Here is a 19,676-nt window from a genome sequence, read left to right on the forward strand (position 1 = left end):
AAAAGGATTTTACAGGTAAGTAGGTAAGTGTGACAAAAAAATTCTATTTTTTTTTTTTATATGTATACCATAGCCAAAGGGACCATGGGACCAAGAAACCCGGCACACCACCTGGGAGCACCCTGCATGCATTCCTTAGACAGTGTTTTTTTTTTTTTCTTTAAACAATAATGAAAAATTTAGCACTGGATGAAATACAATACATTTATAAAAGTCATATAGATAATATCTGTGGAGCTATAGTCATGAGATGTGTCAGCTGGAGGCATAATTCAATTTTGAATCTAAGCAGCAATGCAGCTCAGCGACCTGAATTCTCCATTTATTCTAGCTAAGTATTGACACTTTTTCAACATGATGCTTCAGCCCCTTAGGTAATGGAAATAACACATCATAATCAACATATAGTAAATTAATAGCAGAAAATACGGTCATGCCAAGCTGATATAATAAATTAAAGTGGAAGTTTTTAAATTCTTCTGCCCCACGCTGCATACGATTAAACACCAATCACAATTTAAATACCTTTTCTTTGCAAATTTTTCTATACATTTGCGTTGCCCTGGCTTCTCCGTCTAATGTGCAGAGTGGACAATGGGTTATAGAAACCCTAGAGTTGTGACATGACCTGCTACTCTGGGCATTGCCTGAAAGGGAGAGCATTTTCTCTCGCTATTCATTGCCCTCAGTTTGTGTCTGATAAAACACCATCAGGACAGGGTAAACGACGGAACCCCCAATAGTGGTAAAAACGATTAAAGTGGTAGTGGTAATAGTGGTAAAAACAGAAAACTCCAATTTTATTGAGAGCTGATTTTCATTATCTAGGAGAGTGTTTTTCAACCTTTTTTCAGTCAAGGCACCCTTTAGAATCGCACACAATCCCGAGGCACATCAGGAGGTGCACCCAAGCACATGCTTTTTTGCATGTTCCCACACATCACATTTTTTTTATCAGCTGCTTTATGCACATGAAACAAGCAAAAGGGTGTTGGCATCATTTTTTAAATTGCACACCACTAAAACACGTTACTTGGGTACTATAAGTTCTAGCAGACGCAAACGTACACACATTTGCTAGATGCGTGGAGGTGTCACCACGCGCAGCTGCAAAAGGTAGCACATTTTTGTGCGGTGTGGGAAAACATTCTATTTTGCAAACCTTGCGTTCACAGATCAGTAGTAAGTAGTAGTTGTACATAAATACAATTAGATAAAAAAAATCAGATAGGTGGCACGGATGGGCACTGATAGGCGGCATTGTATTATATTATACTGTACTAATGGATGCTAATCAGTGCCAAACAATAATGCATGCCAATCAGTGATGCCCATTGTGGGCACTGATTGGCATCCATTATGAGCACTGATTGGCATCCATTGTGGCACTAACTGGAATCCCTCGTGGTCTAGGGTGGCATACCTTGTCCTGGGCATCCCTGGTGGTCTGGTGGCATCCCTGGCGGTCCAGTGTGGGCATCCTGGGGGGGGGGGGGGCTGCGCTGATAATCGATCAGCACAGACCCCCCCTGTCAGAGGAGCAGCCGATCGGCTCTCCTCTACTCGCGTCTGACAGATGTGATTGAGGAAAAGCAGATCACCGGCTCTTCCTATTTACACTGTGATCAGCCGTGATTGGACACGGCTGATCACGAGACTCTTTACCGAGGTCGTAGTTGCAGGGTGTCAGACTGACACCCCGCAACAACGATCTCCGTGATGCGCGCCCTCGGGGGTGTGCAGTGGCTCAAAATCCTGATCACGTCATATGATGTCTGGTCAGGATTTTGAAACCACTTTGCCGCCGTGTTTCTGTTATAGGGCGGGCGGCAAGTGGTTAAGTAAACTGTGGAAAAAAGAGAAAATGATATGTGGAGAATGGAAAATGTTAAGTGAAAATCTAAACTAGAGAATAGTGAAAATAGAAAGATGTGAATAGAGTGATGGTTATAAATGGTTCAAAATACATGGGAAAATAAAGAAATTAATGAATAGAAATAAGGATAAAAATGCAAAAAAAAATAGAAAAAAATCTAACAAAAATAAAGAATAAAAAAAAGAAATGAAAGTAAAAAAAAAAATGGATAAGATGTAAATGAATACAAAAATAAATATGAAAGAAAAAATGGGAATAAATGGGAAAATAAGGAAGTTAAAAATGAATGTGAAGGCGTGAGGCGTGGCTGGGATGAGCTCCATTTTCCCATTGGCAGTCCCGTAGCAGCGGACACAGAATCATCCATTTCACCCCCCACATTGAAAAATGAACCTGAATGGCACACCAACCAACCATGGGTCCAACTGTTTGGCAACACTCACAATTCACTGCAGCGTGCTAGGCACACCACAACAATTTTCCTTCTTGCCATTTTTTTCAGTTTAAAAAATGGGGCTTTGTTTTGTGATTGTGGCTGCTAATGAGGGTGTGATCAGTAGGGTGTCCCTGGTTTTTCAAAATATGGTAACCTTAATAGCATATACATAAGTCTGGAAGAGTGATCCCACCAGTAGTTTTCCACCCTTTTATAACGATAACAAGCTCAGAGCTTATTACGGGGAGCCAAAGAGTGAAAATGTGGGGAGAGTTCTGCTTAGCAGAACTATTTATACAAGAAGAGTATCAACCATGCGAGTGAACCTGTGGTGCCTCAAATACTGAACTACCAGCTATGGGCTAATGAGGTCTGTAAAGCTTAAGAGTGCCGTTTATGGGTTGGTCTCATTCAGCATAGAGCATGTGATTGCTTTAAAATTTTCTATAATGAGCAGGACCCTCTGATTCCTACTGTATTAAATTGTATTGTAATTGTACTGTCTGCCCTTATGTTGTAAAGAGATGCATAAACTGTTGGCGCTATATAAATCCTGTGTAATAATAATTTACAGGTCTGTAATGAGATTATTGTCCTTTTTATTTTTGTGGAGGGTTATTTTCATGTAATTCTTAAACCTATGAAACTTCAAAATTTACTAAATCCTGATCTGAGATTATTCAGGTTTTCCAATAAAAGTTTACATACCCCTGCCATATGAGAAATCTGGAGGCTTTCATTGCTAACCCATATTTCTGAATATGTAAATTGTCCAGGTATCATGCTACAGTAACTTGTCTTGCTTGAACACTTTGAGTCTGTGACCTGGAACAAATATATATATATATATATATATATATATATATATATATATATATATATATATATATATATATATATATATATATATATATATATATAATATATATATATATATATAATTTTTTTTTTTTTTTTTGCTCTATTTGTGTGGAAAAAAATTCTATAAATTTCAGTTGCGTACAGTGTTGAATTATTGTGCAATCGCCAGTAGCTCAGTGCCAAATAGCGCAAAATGGCCTGGTCATGAAGGGGGTAAAATCTTCCAGGGCTCAAGTGGTTAAGGATAGAAATTTTTATTTTTTTTCAGTTGCTCAAACATATCATCTGCTAACAAAAATCCAAGTCCCAGCCTTAGCCAAAATCTCTCAAATCTGTCATATGTGGTAAAAAAAAACATTGGTCTGTCCGTTCCATAATACCTATACTAATTTGGCACAGCCCTGCTAAAACCGTGAAAGCTAGGAGTTTGTTAGTTTTTTTTTTTTTATCTTTATTATGCAACAAGACAATATACTATGGCACAACCATTTATCCTCAATTAAACCGTTAACAGTAGTATATTAAGCGTGCACAAACAGGGGTTTAATAAAGACAGCATTAAAGTAATAGAGCAAGTTCCTTCCAATAGAAAGGTACGTGTTTTGATGGAACTCAAGCTACCAGCCAGGACAATAAGCAGTTGTTGCTAAAGGGCTGTTTTTTATTTTTGCATCCAATTTTCTAGTATTTTTTAAAACAAGTGGCTGCAAGCGTTTGAAGTGTTCTTGGCCCTGAATTGTGTGCTGTTTACATTTTCCTTGAAGATAAGCGCACAATGAATAATAGCAAAGTCACAGCAAATCTGGTAGTTCACAGCGAGTCATGTGGTACAGGGCTGCACATTCAGCCAAACCAGGGTGATAAGACAGCGTACTATTGGCTTCATGTTCTGTCAAGCAGACCAAACCCACAAATACAGGGTTCTATAATAACAGATTTTCTCCATCCTGAAACTTGATGACTGGGTGTCTGACTGCAGGCTTTGAAATCCTTTCTGCAGGGAGCAATTGTCGACACGAAGAAGCAGACAGCCGACGAGAAGGAAAATGCTGAGGACGCTTGCTTGTCACACTGCAGCAGTAGCAGAGGGAGCTCTTCAGTAAGGTAAGGTGCTATTCCTACTCCTCTTACTACACGGACGTGACTGTTCTAAAGAAATGTATTGATAATTGTCCCTTAGGTGTTGTGACAGACAGTAATGTCTCTGCTCAGAGCCAGAACGGATACATATCTATAGTTATGCATGCTAGAAAATGCATTTTCTTTTTTGATTGTGATTTTTATTATGTGATATTTAAGCTATACCTTACCAGTTTTAATAAACTGTGACATTATCTATTTTTTTGAATAAATATTCATCAATGTCGCAGTTTATTAAAACTGGTAAGGTATAGCTAAAATATCATATAATCAAAATATAATCAAAATATAATCATACAATAAAAAGCACAATCAAAAAAGAAAATGCATTTTCTTTTTTGATTGCGATTTTTACTGTATGATATTTAAGCTATACCTTACCAGTTTTAATAAACTGTGACATTGTCTATTTTTTTTAATAAATATTCATCAATGTCACAGTTTATTAAAACTGGTAAGGTATAGCTTAAATATCATATAAATAAAAATCACAATCATAAAAGAAAATGCATTTTCTTTTTTGATTGTGATTTTTATTTACCGTATTTTTCGCTCCATAAGACACACCTGACCATAAGACGCACCTAGGTTTTAGAGGTTGAAAACAAGAAAAAAAAATATTCTAAACCAAATGGTGTACTAAAATATTGTCCAGTGCCCATGAAATGCAGCGTGACCATTACCATAGGTAATGCAGAGTGACCATTACCATAGAAAGTATTGGCTGGGTATCGCAGAGTATGGCAGGGTATTGGCAGGGTATTGGCAGAGTGTTGGCAGGGAATTGCAGAGTATTGGCAGGGTATAGAGGGATGGCTGTCACAGAGCAGAGTTGTGGGCACTACAGATGCAGCCCACAGCGCTGCTGCCATCCGATTTCTCCCCTCCACTGTACAGATCTGTACACAGAGGGGAGAGAGGAACCAGTGTCAGTCATTTGACGGAGCGATCACATTGCAAACGGCGGGTGCACCAAGATGGCCGTCGCTCCTGAGCTAGGCCGAGGAGCGGGGGGGGGCAGTGCCAAGCGTATATTCGTACCATAAGACGCAGGCACATTTCCCCCCATATTTCTGGGGGGGAAAAAGTGCGTCTTATGGTCCGAAAAATACAGTATATGATATTTAAGCTATACCTTACCAGTTTTAATAAACTGTGACACTGATGAATATTTATTAAAAAAATTGACTTAATCTTTTAAAATGGAACAAACTTACACATGCTATTGTTAGTCTGGGCTGTCTGAGTGTTTAAACCAAATTTTCTTGGTATGTATTGTATTTGTACCCAATGTCCAAATATGTCTGGCTTGCCATGAGCTTAATCATAGTAAAGTCCACTGAAAATGAGGCACATTGTAGGTACCGATTGGGTGAAGTATTGTGCATTGCGCTAAAGAGTTAGTATGTAGTGTAAATGGTGCAGTAATGTTGCTTGTTTTAAGTCCAACTAAGATCAGTGCACCTGGATATAGCTCATGCTATCTGATCAGACCTGTGTGAAACTGAAGTCTTGGCAGATATATCAAAAATGATTTATTTATTTATTACAGGTACTGATATAGCGGCATCAATTTACACATATATATATAGTACATTCACATCAGTCCCTGCCCTCCAGGAGCTTACAGTCTAAGGCCCCCAACTCATATTCATACATACACATACTAGGGCCAATTTAGACAGGAGCCAATTAACCTACCAGCATGCCTTTGGAGTATGGGAGGAAACCCAAGCAGGTACAGGGAGAAAATGCAATTATAAGAGATCTTTAATTTATTTTATTTTTTTAACCAACTGGTGTAAGTAAAAGCCTTTACTTTATTTAAGCTTTAAGTTTATTGTAATCACTCGTACAGGAAAACTTAAGCTGGACATAGATGGATCGCAATTTGGTGGGTTCAGCATGGAGTGAGTGAATTTAAATCCATCTATAGCCATTCCCATTCCAGAGTAGTCAATCTAACAATCAGCTTCTCTTGAAAGAGGCTGTTGGAAAATTTTCACTCAGTCAACACATGCAGCCAAACAGCTGCAGCGATAATCGGTGTATTCTGACAGCAGAGGAGTCCCTGCTGTCAGCATGGAGTGAGTGAATTTAAATCCATCTATAGCCATTCCCATTCCAGAGTAGTCAATCTAACAATCAGCTTCTCTTGAAAGAGGCTGTTGAAAAATTTTCACTCAGTCAACACATGCAGCCAAACAGCTGCAGCGATAATCGGTGTATTCTGACAGCAGAGGAGTCCCTGCTGTCAGAATGCAATAGTGCAAAACAGACGGATGGTGGGCCTATTTTCCATCCGTCCATCGGATCGAACGGAAATGGACAGGCAGTCCGTTACCATCCATTTGCCCCATAGAGGAGAGTGGGACTGTGTCCGCTCTGCATAGTGGAGCCGACACTGACCTGTCATCCCCTCTGTATAGCGGGGATCAGTGGAGAGATCCGTCGCTGAGCAAGCGGATTCCGTTTAGCGAAGGCGCCCATGTGAAAGTTTACAACCACATTAACTGCAAAAGAGAAAGGTCATGCCAGCTGTGTAAACCTGGATAGTCCTACAAATCTGTTGGTAGTTAAAACTGCTTCCACAGGTGAATTTCAGTGGTGTATTGCTGTTTATCTGGAGTCCAACCTTAACATGCATTTTCCTGTGCCATAAACATTTGCCCCAAAGCTACAAGATACACCCAGATTTTATTAATCTTGTGTGTACTTTATGGAAATGTAGAGTTTACTCTTGCTTACTGGGCACTTAACCCCCGTCCTGCCCAGACCAATTTCTAGCTTTCAGCGCAGTCAAACTTTGACAATTGTGCAGTCTACACTGTACCCAAATTAAATTTTTACCATTTTTTTCACACAAATTGATCTTTCTTTTGGCGGTATTTAATCACTACTTGGGTTTTTATTTTTTGCTAAAAAAAAGACAGAAATGTAAAAAAATAAAAATAAAAAAAATTAAAAAATGTTTCATAGTTTATAAAATTTTGCAAATTAGTAATTTTTCTCCTTCATTGATATTCGCTGATGACTCTGCACTGATGGGCACAGATAAGGTGACACTGATGGGCACTGATAAGATGGCACTGATGGGTGGCACTGATGGGTAGCACTGGTAGGTGGCACTGATGGGTGGCACCGGTAGGTTATATTGATAGAGACACTGTGGGCACTGGTAGGTGAGGCTGGTGGGCAATGGTAGATGGCAGAGAAGCCTCTGCAGAGGCTTTCCACGATCGGGACTGATGTCCCTCTCACAGCCGCCGGTGATTGCCTTTTTTTTTTTCTGCTCACGCTACAGCATGAGCAGAACAAAAAGCCGATTACAGGCTCTGTTTACATCACGTGATCAGCTGTCATTGGCTGACAGCTGATCACATGGTAAGGGGCACAGGTGAGTGCGATAGCACCAAATGTAAGACACCTGAGACCTTGTAACATTAATGAGTCACATGAGACCGGGGAGGGAAAATGGCTAATTGGGCCCAATTTGGACATATTCACTTAGGGGTATACTCACTTTTGTTGCCAGCGGCTTATACATTAATGGCTGTGTGTTGAGTTATTTTGAGGGTACAACAAATTGACACTTTTATATAAGCTGTACACTCACTACTTTACATTGTAGCAAAGTGTAATTTCTTCACTGTTGTCACATGAAAAGATGTGAGGGGTGTACTCACTTTTGAGATTTGTGTGTGTGTGTGTGTGTGTATATATATATATATATATATATATATATATATATATATATAATGTACATACACACACACACAACTTGTGGTTGTTCATTGCATAGGGAAACATAATGAGAGATCTTTGGATTGGACATCCTGTATGTCTTACAAAGAGTCCTTGTTTATAACAGAACCCTTCTTCTGCTGTATGTGAAGACGTGATCTCCCTGCTCTCTGCTGGGTTCTGAGTCTGTAGGGAAAGCTCAAATCGGCCTGACATAAGCCTGCAGAGAATAGTTATTTGCTGCATAACCAGGGCATTAAAATGTGCATTCCACCCACAGGATGAACCCGTTATTATAGCAAAGAGATTTCTTCTGTTCCCCTAAAAGTAAATGGTGTGATTTTAATTGAAGGAACAATTTGTGGAATGTGGTGTTCTGAACAATGTACTTGTGTGCTAGCACTGCAGCTTTTATTTCATTATATATTTTATTAGGTTTTCAGAAATGAGAGATGAATATACAAGATTATTAACTGTTTGAAAGACAGCTTGCAGCAAGCACTCGCTGCTTGGATTTACTTAGGGATTTTTTTTTTTTTCATTTTTGCAATGTAGAACAAAAAAAGTCTGTACATTTACTCTCATTTTATGCAGATACAAAACATCAATAACAATTAGTAATGTATTCAAATGCAATTAGTGTAAAAAAACTGGAGGTGCAGGGAGTCTGATTACACACTGGAGCCCTGGCATGTAACAAGGGAGGTATGTATCTATTATTTTATGCTTGTTTTGTGGTGATATAAATTTTATTAGAACCGGTTAGGGCTCATACACACGTGGATCAATACCACGTGTTTAAGTGGCATTTATTCAGCATTTTTAAAGCCTCACAACCGCCCTTCAACACCTGCCGTGAATATTACAATGGCCACCATACAATGCTGTAGACAAAGGTGCGGTAGCGTTGTGTTACAAATTTAGCAGCATGTCACTTTCAAGGGACATCGTGTCAGCCACGTTGACATTGAGTTCAGTGGCAGTAGCGGCTGGTGCTCAATATTTTTTGGGGGGCATTAAACAGAGATGGGGTCCAGGTAAATATAAGTGGGTGCTGGGGGAGGGTCTGCACACAGAAGTTTTTTTACCTTAATGCAGAGAATGCATTAAAGTAGAAAAAAAAAATTCTACCTTTAGAACTACTTAAAAGGTTAAATGCTCTATGCTGGTATGTATGTATCAATTTTGGAACTGCAGTTAACAAAACAAGGATACAGCATTTGTCTGGTTGGAACAATTGTGTGGCCTTAAAATCACATTCTGAATAAGCGAAAGTACAAAAATGTGTTATTGTTAAATAATAATATTATTACTTGTGATTGCTGAATTATAATAGAATGAGGTACAGAAGAGTTCATAAAGTCCCTTGTTCAGGAAATTTGCCAGCGGATAACAGGTCCGTCTCTGCTCATTGTGCAGGGACGGACCTGTCAGAGCTCTGCTCACCACCTCTGTGGGATTGGATGAAAACGGACCACCTGTCAGTTTTCATCCAATCCGCCAGACGGATGGAAAATAGGGTTACCATCCGTCTGGATTCAGCGGATCGGATGTCAGCGGACATGTCGCCAATGACAACCGTCACTCTATAGACCTGCATGGAGCATCTGTTCAGTGGGGAAAGGGGCCTTAGGGGTGTACTCACTTTTGTTGCCAGCGGTTTAGACATTAATGGCTGTGTGTTAAGTTAAGGTATTTTGAGGGGACAGCAAATTTACACTGTTAAGCCCCTTGCACGTGTGCAGATCTGTATTCATCAGCCTGCTGAGCAGCGATCGATCTGTTGATCCCCGATGAGCCGGCAGATGACAAGTCCATCTATGCACACTGCACAGAAAGGGAGCTGTCAGATCTCCGCCCTCCTCTATGGGGAAATTGGATGATAACGGACCGCCTGTCCATTTCCATCCGATCCAGCAGACTAGGGTTTCCATCTGTCTGGATTTAGCGGATTGAGGCGGATTGGATGTCAGTGGACATGTCACTGCTGACATCCGTCACTCCAGAGAGATGTATGGAGCGTCTGTTCAGGTCCACCTGAAAAAACTGACAAGCGGATCTGAATGTTCCGCATGTGTGAAAGGGCCCTTATACAAGCTGTACACTCACTACTTTACTTTGTAGCAAAGTGTCATTTCTTCAGTGTTGTCACATGAAAAGATATAATAAAATATTTACAAAAATGTTAGGGGTGTACTCACTTTTGTGAGATACCGTATATATATTTGCATATGTGTATATATATATATATATATATATATTTTTTTTTTTTTACAGATATAAAAAAAAACTCCAGGCAAACCCCTAAATACACAGATGAAATATTTGTATAAAAACGGTTTGCTTGCCAAAAATTGCATTCATCTTTCTTTTTACACAGTCACACCACAATAAGCATCCGGGAGACCTGACTTTACTACATCTTGTCTCTGCCCCCAGCCTGTAACTGAATAGCAGTGGCGGCTGGTGCTCAATCATTTGGGGGGGGGGTCGTGTCAAACACACTTCCCCCCCCCCCCCGATCACCTCCGGCTCTAATCATTAAAAAAATTGATATCCATGCGTCCTGCTCCCTGCATGGAGATTAGGCGCCAGGCGCATGGAATTGGGGGGGCGGCACCCCTGCATCCTGCATGATTGGTCGCTACTGTTGAATAGTGAAGGAGAAGCAGCACAATGATGAACTCCTCTCCTGTCACTCTGCTCTCTCTTTCTATCAGCATGTCTGTTATTGGCACATGAGCACTGCAGCACCACTGACTTGCTCATTCTGCTGCTTCTTCCTTTCCCAGTCTGACCTCTGCTGTATAGTGGATTCGGAGGCTACCAGGTCAAATTCCATTGCCTACATTAATTTCCTTAAAAAATACATCTAATGATTATTAATGAGCACATACCTGCATTAATTGGTGTTTTTCTTACCTGCCTGGAGTCCGGCTTTATTGACTACACGACTGCATTAGTTGGTGTTTTATAGCTAGCTAGAGTTTAGTTTTATAGTTGAAAAGCAGACAGCATAATAACAATTAACATTGCATAGCACATTTATTAGTGAATGTGGTGCTTTGTCTGCAGAAAAATGGGAACACCTTCCTTCCACTAACTGGCATACCCATGGTTAGTATAATTACTGTAATAAATTCTATTGTTATTCTTGTGGTTTGCAAGGTATGTCTTCTTACTGTGAGCTTATTTTTTGCCAATTTTTATGACCAGCTACCTTTCATACAGTACAATACTGCAAGGAACAAAGTGCTCAACACGTATAAACTGATCACAAACCATCTTGAACTGGTCTAGCTTTAGTTAGGTGATTTTTAGATCAGTTGCTATAATTACCTGCATTGTGCACTTAGCATTTTGTTTCTTGCTCTAATTATATTTCTAGATTTTTTATTTTTTTTGTCTTCTGCCTTTGCTAACTTTTGATTCTGCAAATGCTAATTGCCTGGCAGTCATACTAAGCTCATTACTCCAGTGCTCTGAGTCCCAAAAAAAAGTATACAGATTTCTACAAGACTTCTTGAATGATGCCAGAGAGTATGGAAAAGTCAGGAAAATGGTCTCAGCATTGGCAGCCTTTATTCTCTTAGAAATGAATTACTTTAACTTTGTTGGCATTGTGTGACTATGATGAATCAAGAGAAAATATTGATGTAGGCAGCAAAGTGCAATGAAATGGCATGTCTGGTACAACAGGCAGCAAGCAGACGGATATACAGTATACAGTGGAGAAAATAATTATTTGATCCCCTGCAGATTTTGTCATTTCGTCCACTTACAAAAAAATGAAGGGCCTATATTTTTTATCATAGGTGTATTTTAAATGATAGAGACAGACTACCAACCAAAAATCAAAAAAAAAAAAAAAAACACGATACAAATGTTATGAATTTAGTTCAGTGCATTTCAGTGAGTAAAATAAGTATTTGATTCCCTATCAACCAACAATTATTCTGGCTCCCATAGATTGGCTACATGTGGTACACAGATTGGTCCTGTAAATTTAAGAAGGTGCTCCTAATGACAGCTGGTTATGTGTATAAAAGACACCCGTCCACAGAATCTTTTTCTTCCATTCAAACCTCACCATCATAGGCATGACCAGAGAACTGTCAAAGGATGTCAGGGAGATTGTAGTCCTGAACAAGGCTGGAATGGGGCTACAAGACCATCAGCAAGAAGCTTGGTGAGAAGGAGATAAGACCCCATTCACACAGGGGCGTTTTTCAGGTGTTTTTCAGGCGCTTTAGCGTTAAAAAAAAGCGCCTGTAAAGCACTTGAAAAAAAGCCTCATCTGCAGTTCCAATGTGAAAGCCCGAGTGCTTTCACACTGAGATCCCTTTCACACTGGGGCATTTTTCAGGCGTTTTCAGGCGCTTTAGCTTTTAAAAAAAGCACCTGTAAAGCACCTGAAAGAAGCCGCAACTGCAATACCAATGTAAAAGCCCGAGTGCTTTCACACTAAGGCGCTGTGCTGGCAGGGCCTCAAAAAAAGTCCTGCAAGCAGCTTCTTTGGAGCGGTGAATACACCACTCCTAAAGCGCCCCTTCCCATTGAAATCAATGGAAAGCGCCATCAAAACGCCTGAAAAGCGTCTGCAAAGCGCTTTTGGCAGCAGCGCTTTGTGTGCACTTTTAACTCTTTATTTGGCCACTAGCAGGGGTTAAAAGAGCCCCAATAGCACTCGAAAAATGCTGGTAAAGCGCTGCTAGTTTAAGCAGTGCTTTACGAGCGTTTTTCGGGAGCTGACATTGTGAAAGGGCTCTTAAGGCCCCTTTCACACTGAGGAGGTTTTCAGGCGCTACAGCGCTAAAGATGGCGCTTGTGTAGCGCCTGAAAAAACCGGCCCCTTTCACTTCGGTGTGAAAGCCCAAGGGGCTTTTACACTGGAGCGGTGCGCTAGCAGGACGGTAAAAATAGTTCTGCTAGTCGCATCTTTGGAGCGGTGAAAGGAGCGGTGTATTCACTGCTCCTAAACCGCTCCTACCCATTGAAATCAATGGGACAGCGTGGCTATACCGCTGGCAAAGCGCCGCTGCAGTGCTGCTTTGCGGGCGCTTTTAACCCTTTTTCGGCCGCTAGCGGGGGTTAAGACCACCCCGCTAGCAGCCGCAGACCACCGCTAAAACGACGGTATAGCGCCGCTAAAAATAGCACCGCTTTACCGCCGACGGCCGTACCGCTCCAGTGTGAAAGGGACCTAAAGCACTTGGGCTTTCACATTGGGATTGCAGATGAGGCTTCCTTCAAGCGCTTTACAGGAGCTTTTTTTAACGCTAAAGCGCCTGAAAAACGCCCCAGTGTGAAAGGGGTCTAACCGTTGGAGTGATTTAATTGCAAATGCAAGAAATACAAAATAACCATCAATTGTCCTCGGTCTGGAGAATCATGCAAGATTTTGCCTCATGGGGTAAGGATGATCATGAGAAAAGTGAGGAATCGGCCCAGAACTACACGCGAGGAGCTTGTAAAAGATCTCAAGGCAGTTAGGACCACAGTCACCAAACAAACCACTGGTAACACAATACGCTACCACTGATTGAAATCCTGCAGCGCCCGCAAGGCTCCTCAAGAAGAACAGGCACATCTGAAGTTTGCCAATAAACATCTATATCAGGGGTAGGCAACCACCAGCTGTTGCAGAACTACAAGTCCCATCATGCCTCTGGGAGTAATTGTAACTTCCAGCCTTGCAATGCCTCATGGAAAATGTAGTTTTACAACAGCTGGAGGGCCCCAGGTTGCCTACCCCTGATCTATATCATTCAGAGAAGGATTGGGAGAAACTACTGTACTGTGGTCAGATGAGACCATAATTGAGCACTTTAGCATTAACTTGACTCTCTGTGTTTGGAGAAAGAAAAATGCTGACTATGGCCCTAAGAACACCATCCCTGCAGTCAAGCACAGAGGTGGAAACATTACGCTTTGGAGCTGTTTCTCTGCTAAAGGTACAGGTCAACTTTGGCACTTTGAAGGGCCAATGGATGGGGCCATCCATGTATTGTAACCTTCTTCCCTCAGCCAGAACACTGAAGATGGGTCGTGGATGGGTCTTCCAGCATGACAATTACCCAAAGCATACCACCAAGGCAACAAAGTAGTGGCTCAAGAAGAAGCACATTAAGGTCATGGAGTGGCCTAGCCAGTCTCTAGACCTTAATCCCATAGAAAATGTATCGAGGGAGCTGAAACTTTGAGTTGCCAAACAACAGTCAAGAATAATTAAGGATTTAGAGAAGATCTATAAAGACGAGTGGACCAAAATCCCTTCTGACATGTGTGCAAACCTTGGTAACCAACTACAAGAAATGTCTTACCTCTGTGCTTGCCAACAAGGGTTTCTCCAAGTACTAATCATGTTTTGCTTGGGGATCAATTACTTATTTTACTCACTGAACTGCAACTCAATTTATAATATTTGTATCATGTTTTTTTTAGGGTTTTTGGTTGATATTCTGTCTCTATCATTAAAAATGATAGACCTTTAATTTCTTTGTAAGTGGGCAAACTTACAAAATATGCATCAAATAATTATTTTCCCCACTGTATGTTTCTTTTTTCAGTAAATCTTAAAGTAAAAAACAGAAACGGAATTACATATACATAAAATGTAAAGCGGTGTTAAACCCAAAACCAAAAATGTATACACACGATCAGAATTCCGGACAGCAAAAGACCGATGAGAGCTTTTCATCGGAAAATGCAAACGTGTGTAGGCTCCATTGAAATTTAGCTGCCCGAATTCCAGCAAAAATTTGAGAGCATCTTCTCAATTTTTCAGACGGAAATTCCGATCCTCCTATAGCAATTCCGACGCGCAAAATTCCTACGCCTGCTCAGAAACAATTTGACGCATGCTCGGAAGCATTGAACATCATTTTTTCTTGGCTCGTCGTAGTGTTGTACGTCACCGCGTTCTTGATGGTAGGAATTTGGTGTGACCATGTGTAGGCAAGACAGCTTGAGCGGAATTCCGTCGGGAAAACCATCAGAGCTTTTTCCGACCATAATTCTGATCGTGTGTATGCGGCAAAATATATTGTAGATTACCAGTCATGTGATGGCTGCTTTTATTTTCTATTTTGAAGGCTTCATTTTTCACCTGGTGTGTTCTGTCCAATAACATGCCTCCTGTTTTACATTGCCTCCATGCCAGATGAAGCAGCGCAGAAGCACCTTTGAACAGCAACAGTACCAGTCTGGGGGAGGAGTGTGTTAGATGTATAAGCAGATTTAGTTACTAACAAATTGAAGCCAAACCCCAGCTCATGCTGCAAACTGTTTGTTTTTTGGGGGGATAAAATGTTGTAAAGCGATGTGTCGGCACTATATAAATCCTGTATAATAATAATAAAAGCTTTACATGAATAAATGAAAGCTGGCCATTGTAAGCACCGCTCTCTTTAGGAAATGGTTTGTCTTAAAACTCTAACTGCTGCATTTGAAGGAGAGCTTGTTCTGTTAAAAAAACAACAGACTTACTGGCCAGATAATCAGATGGAAATAAAGGAAAGAAAGCCTAAAAAAAACAAATGCAGCCCACACATTTAGAAATTGGTAAAGTGCAATATAATAAATGTTTGCTTTTTGGTTAAATACTGCTTTAAGGATGAGGTGTTCTAGGAGCATTACAGTAAAACATTGCCATATAGTATAACCAAAATCTTGTCCTGTGTAACCAGTGTCCTGAAAATATGGGTTTTACAAAAGTGTACACTGCACCACATAAAGTGCTATATGTGACAAAAGTGTTGTCTGATTGTGCATGTGCAAAGTAGGCACATTGGTGATTCAGTACAGTATTTGCAACACTTTCTGGCGGGATCATCCCTTTAAAATGTCTTGCACCTTTTTCATAAAAGCCCATCAACCATTTCATTAAGAGTTACAATGTATACAACAGCTTTCAGTAGTTCTTATTTGCACCACTTTCACAATAGGTAGCTATTGCTGCAACAAATAAAAAAAGAATTCTAATTCATCCATACATTGGGAAACTAGAAGGAGTTATGACTAACTCTATGTTGGTGTACAGGGACAGTCCAGAGTGTTTAGAGTAGGACTACAATATGTATACATCTTTTGCATGCATCACCACCTACAATCCCCCACCACCTAACACTAGGATGCTGTCAGCTGCACAGCATCACTAGTTGCTAAGACACTGCCAGCTACACAGCGTCCAAGCAACCATTGTCACTGTGTAGCTGATAGTGTCATTGCAACCAGTGACACTGCAGATGGGTTGAACATGAGTTGAGGATGGAATGGCCGCAGTAATAAAAGAGAAAGTTTGGTCAGCAGGACTTTAAATGAGCCCAATCACTATATAGAGTAAGCATGTGGGATATAAAACATAAAGGGGGGCATTTTTTTGGGGACTTTGAATGAGAGAGTATACCAAAGAGCAGTCTTGGCAAAGAACATTTTAATTATACCTTGTGAAATCATGTACAGCTTACTGAATGACACAAAAAAAGACATACACAGAATCGCATAAACGCAGGGCATGCTAAAAACCACATATAAATATTAACGCCATGGTACTTGGCATATCATGGGGTAAAGACAAGTCCTGCACAACATAGGCCACTAGAAGGGCTGGATGGTGTTGGAAAATCTAGAGTAAAACAATATAAGAGATATAAAATCATCTGTATGGATATCATGCATCTATGTAAGTCCGACGCGTTTCTTTGGGGTATACCAATTGTTCAGGGGTGAATGCAATGGTGATCTATAAAGAAACATAACCATATAGTATAATATTGTAGCCGAATAATAGGAATAAGTAATGGGTGTGAGGGACAGGATGGGCATCCCTATAAATACGTCAACTGCATAGATGTGAACAGAGGATCAGAGCTGGTAGAAAGAATGTCCGCAGTATGGACTCTCTGACCTCCGTGCTACATCAATATTATTAAAACCTTTAACTGTACGGTACTTTACTGTAGTGTCATGGTACCTAAAGCCTAGTTGAAGACATTTTTAATCTCAGAATGTTTTTATGCAACTGATTTTTGTTTGGAAATGCCCTAAAACACTTTTTTCCTCCACAGTAAAAAAGCTGCTTCCACTCTACTGTTTTATGCCAGACTTGCTGATTGACCACCCCACCCCATATCACAAGCTTCTTCACATAGATTTGAATGGTGAAGTAAGGTGCTTGTCTGACCAGTTCACTTTCTGAGTTCTGCTTTCTGGGAGCATTGGGTCTAAAGGTTGGTACACATGGGCCGAATGTTGGCTGGTTCAGCGGAAACTGGCCAAGATTTGGCCAGTGTTTACAACTCCCTGTACGGCTTCTGTCGAAGGGGCATGCTGAAAACCCAGCAGCCGACCGGCATCTGATCAGCGCTCACAGGCAGAAACAAAAGCTCAGCAGGGAGATCGCTGTACTAACATTGTATAGTTAGTACAGCAACCTCATTCATTATTTTTTTTAATTCGTTGGATTGAATGGGAAATAAATATCTGTGTACCAGGCATAACTCTGGTGCCTATTGGACTGCACATTCCCCTAACTACACCCTCAAGCCATTGCTTTTTCAACTTGGTAAATCCAGTTGCAGTATATAACTGGTTTTGTATTTTAATATGTTTATTTGGTATTTTAAATGAAGCCTTTGCACCCGATTATCAGGTGTATGTCACACAACATAGCTTGGATTAAAGGATTCCATGATAGAATAAAAAAACATAACTCCATCTCATCAGATCAAGATGGAATCCACATTGGTTATCATCTGTATACATAATTACATCACACTGTACAAGCGCAGAATGCAAAGGAACATACAGTTTTGTTCCAGCATCTTATCATGGCCATATAGGTCTACAAAAAGGGGAGAGAGGAAAGCGAGAAAAAGGAAGACTCATGCCGCGTACACACGACCGGACTTTTCGAGGGACTAGGTCCGACAGACTTTCGACGGAGTTCTGACAGAGTTCTGACGGACTTTCCGAATGAACAGACTTGGCCATACACAATCACACCAAAGTCCGACGGATTCGAACGTGATGACGTACGACTGGACTAGAATAAGGAAGTTCATAGCCAGTAGCTGCCCTCGCGTCGGTTTTTGTCTGTCGGACTAGCATACACACCAGCGGATTTCTCGGTAGGAACTGGGTCCGGCGGAGTTCTGGCGGAAAAATGTGAAACCTGTTCCATTTCTAAAGTCTGTCAGACTTTTGCAAATCAAAAGTCCGCTGCAGCCCACACACGATCGAATGGTCTGCCGGAATAATTCCGTCGGAATTTTGATTTTGAAAAGTCCGGTCGTGTGTACGCGGCATAAGAGTCCATGTTTTTATTTTTTTTATTTTTATACTTTTTTCGAACATATCACTACACAAACATGCCAGACTTAATACACATCATATTGAATAGAGAGTAATACAGTGATCAAAGTTATTCTCATACAGGAAGCCATGATGATCACATCAACAACATAATAAAGGACACCACTCTGCTGTGAGAAAAAACCTCAACTGGCAGTTCACTGGTTATGCTTCCCTGCCATAAAAGACCCCAAACTATGGGCTCTGTCTGTCAAGTATCCATTATTTTCAGAATTAGAACTCGAGGGAACAGTTGGGCGTGAAAGGGAAGGAATGGAGCTGAAGGGAGGGCCAAGGAACCAAGGGGCGCTACAGAAAAGGGTTGGCTGGGAAAGGAGGTGGGATGGGGTAATGGGCAAAAAGGGATTGGATATAATGGAAAGAATGGGTAAAAGAAAAAAAACTTTTCAAAAGAAAAGGAGAGGGCGTGGAAGAGAATCAGCTACTTAATTCTTATGCGCATTTGTTATTTTTCGTGATCAAGTTTAACTTCTGTTTGACAAAGTCAAGAGGTACAGTCAACTGTTTCCAACATTTCGCAATTGCTATTGTGGAAGCTTGGAATGTGTATGACACTTGTCATTTTAAATGTTTGAAAAATAAGCCTGTTTCAAGTGATTTAGATACAATCCTCCTAGTAACAGAATAGATCAAATTATATAGTCTGATCCAGAATCTGTATATTTTGGGGCATTGCCACCATGTAAGAAATATAATGGCCACAGCCCCTGTAACAAGTAGGTGAGGGTGTAATTTGGCAAACCTAATGAGAACTAGATACCATCTCAGTAATGTTTTCTTGTTGGATTCTATTAGGATCGTGTTGATAGACATCTGAGACAAATCGCTAGCAATTTCCTGCCAGTCCTGGAATTCTAAAGTTTTATGATGGTTCCCACTAGGGAATGTATGGGATTTTTGTTTATACTTCGAAGGCATAGTATATATTGTTGAAATGTGCCCATTTGATGCCTCTATGAATCTATAGATCAGTTAAAATAGTAATAGATTGAGCAGCAAGTTTACGTTTAGACTTTAAGGACATTTATGATCACAGCATACATGTTCATTCTATAACTTTGGCATTGTATAAGCTTACTTGTAAAAATCTCTTTTCATGTTTTGAGTGCTGCCGTTGCTGGCCATCTCTTTTCACAACTTCATGTATTTTCTGCATGCTTTGCAGCTTCTCCTCTGCTGTTTAATTCTAATATTCAAGGACTACATATCCCATGGTACCTTGCTGCCTGCAAGCAGTGATTCAGG

General features: G+C 40.5%; 1 protein-coding gene across 3 annotated transcripts in view; it reads left to right on the top strand.

Moving 5' to 3' along the window:
- SHROOM2 (shroom family member 2) overlaps positions 1–19,676 on the top strand; it is a 324,490-nt gene that overhangs the window by 212,004 nt on the left and 92,810 nt on the right. For all 3 annotated transcript variants that reach the window (XM_077480839.1, XM_077480841.1, XM_077480840.1), the window contains one exon: positions 4,174–4,277. In XM_077480839.1, the coding sequence (XP_077336965.1) occupies positions 4,174–4,277 (104 nt within the window). The remainder of the gene's footprint in view (positions 1–4,173; positions 4,278–19,676) is intronic.

The sequence above is a fragment of the Lithobates pipiens genome, unplaced genomic scaffold, assembly GCF_037356315.1.
Source record: "Lithobates pipiens isolate NorthernLeopardFrog02 unplaced genomic scaffold, aLitPip1_a1.2 Scaffold_16, whole genome shotgun sequence".
Taxonomy (NCBI): Eukaryota; Metazoa; Chordata; class Amphibia; order Anura; family Ranidae; genus Lithobates; species Lithobates pipiens.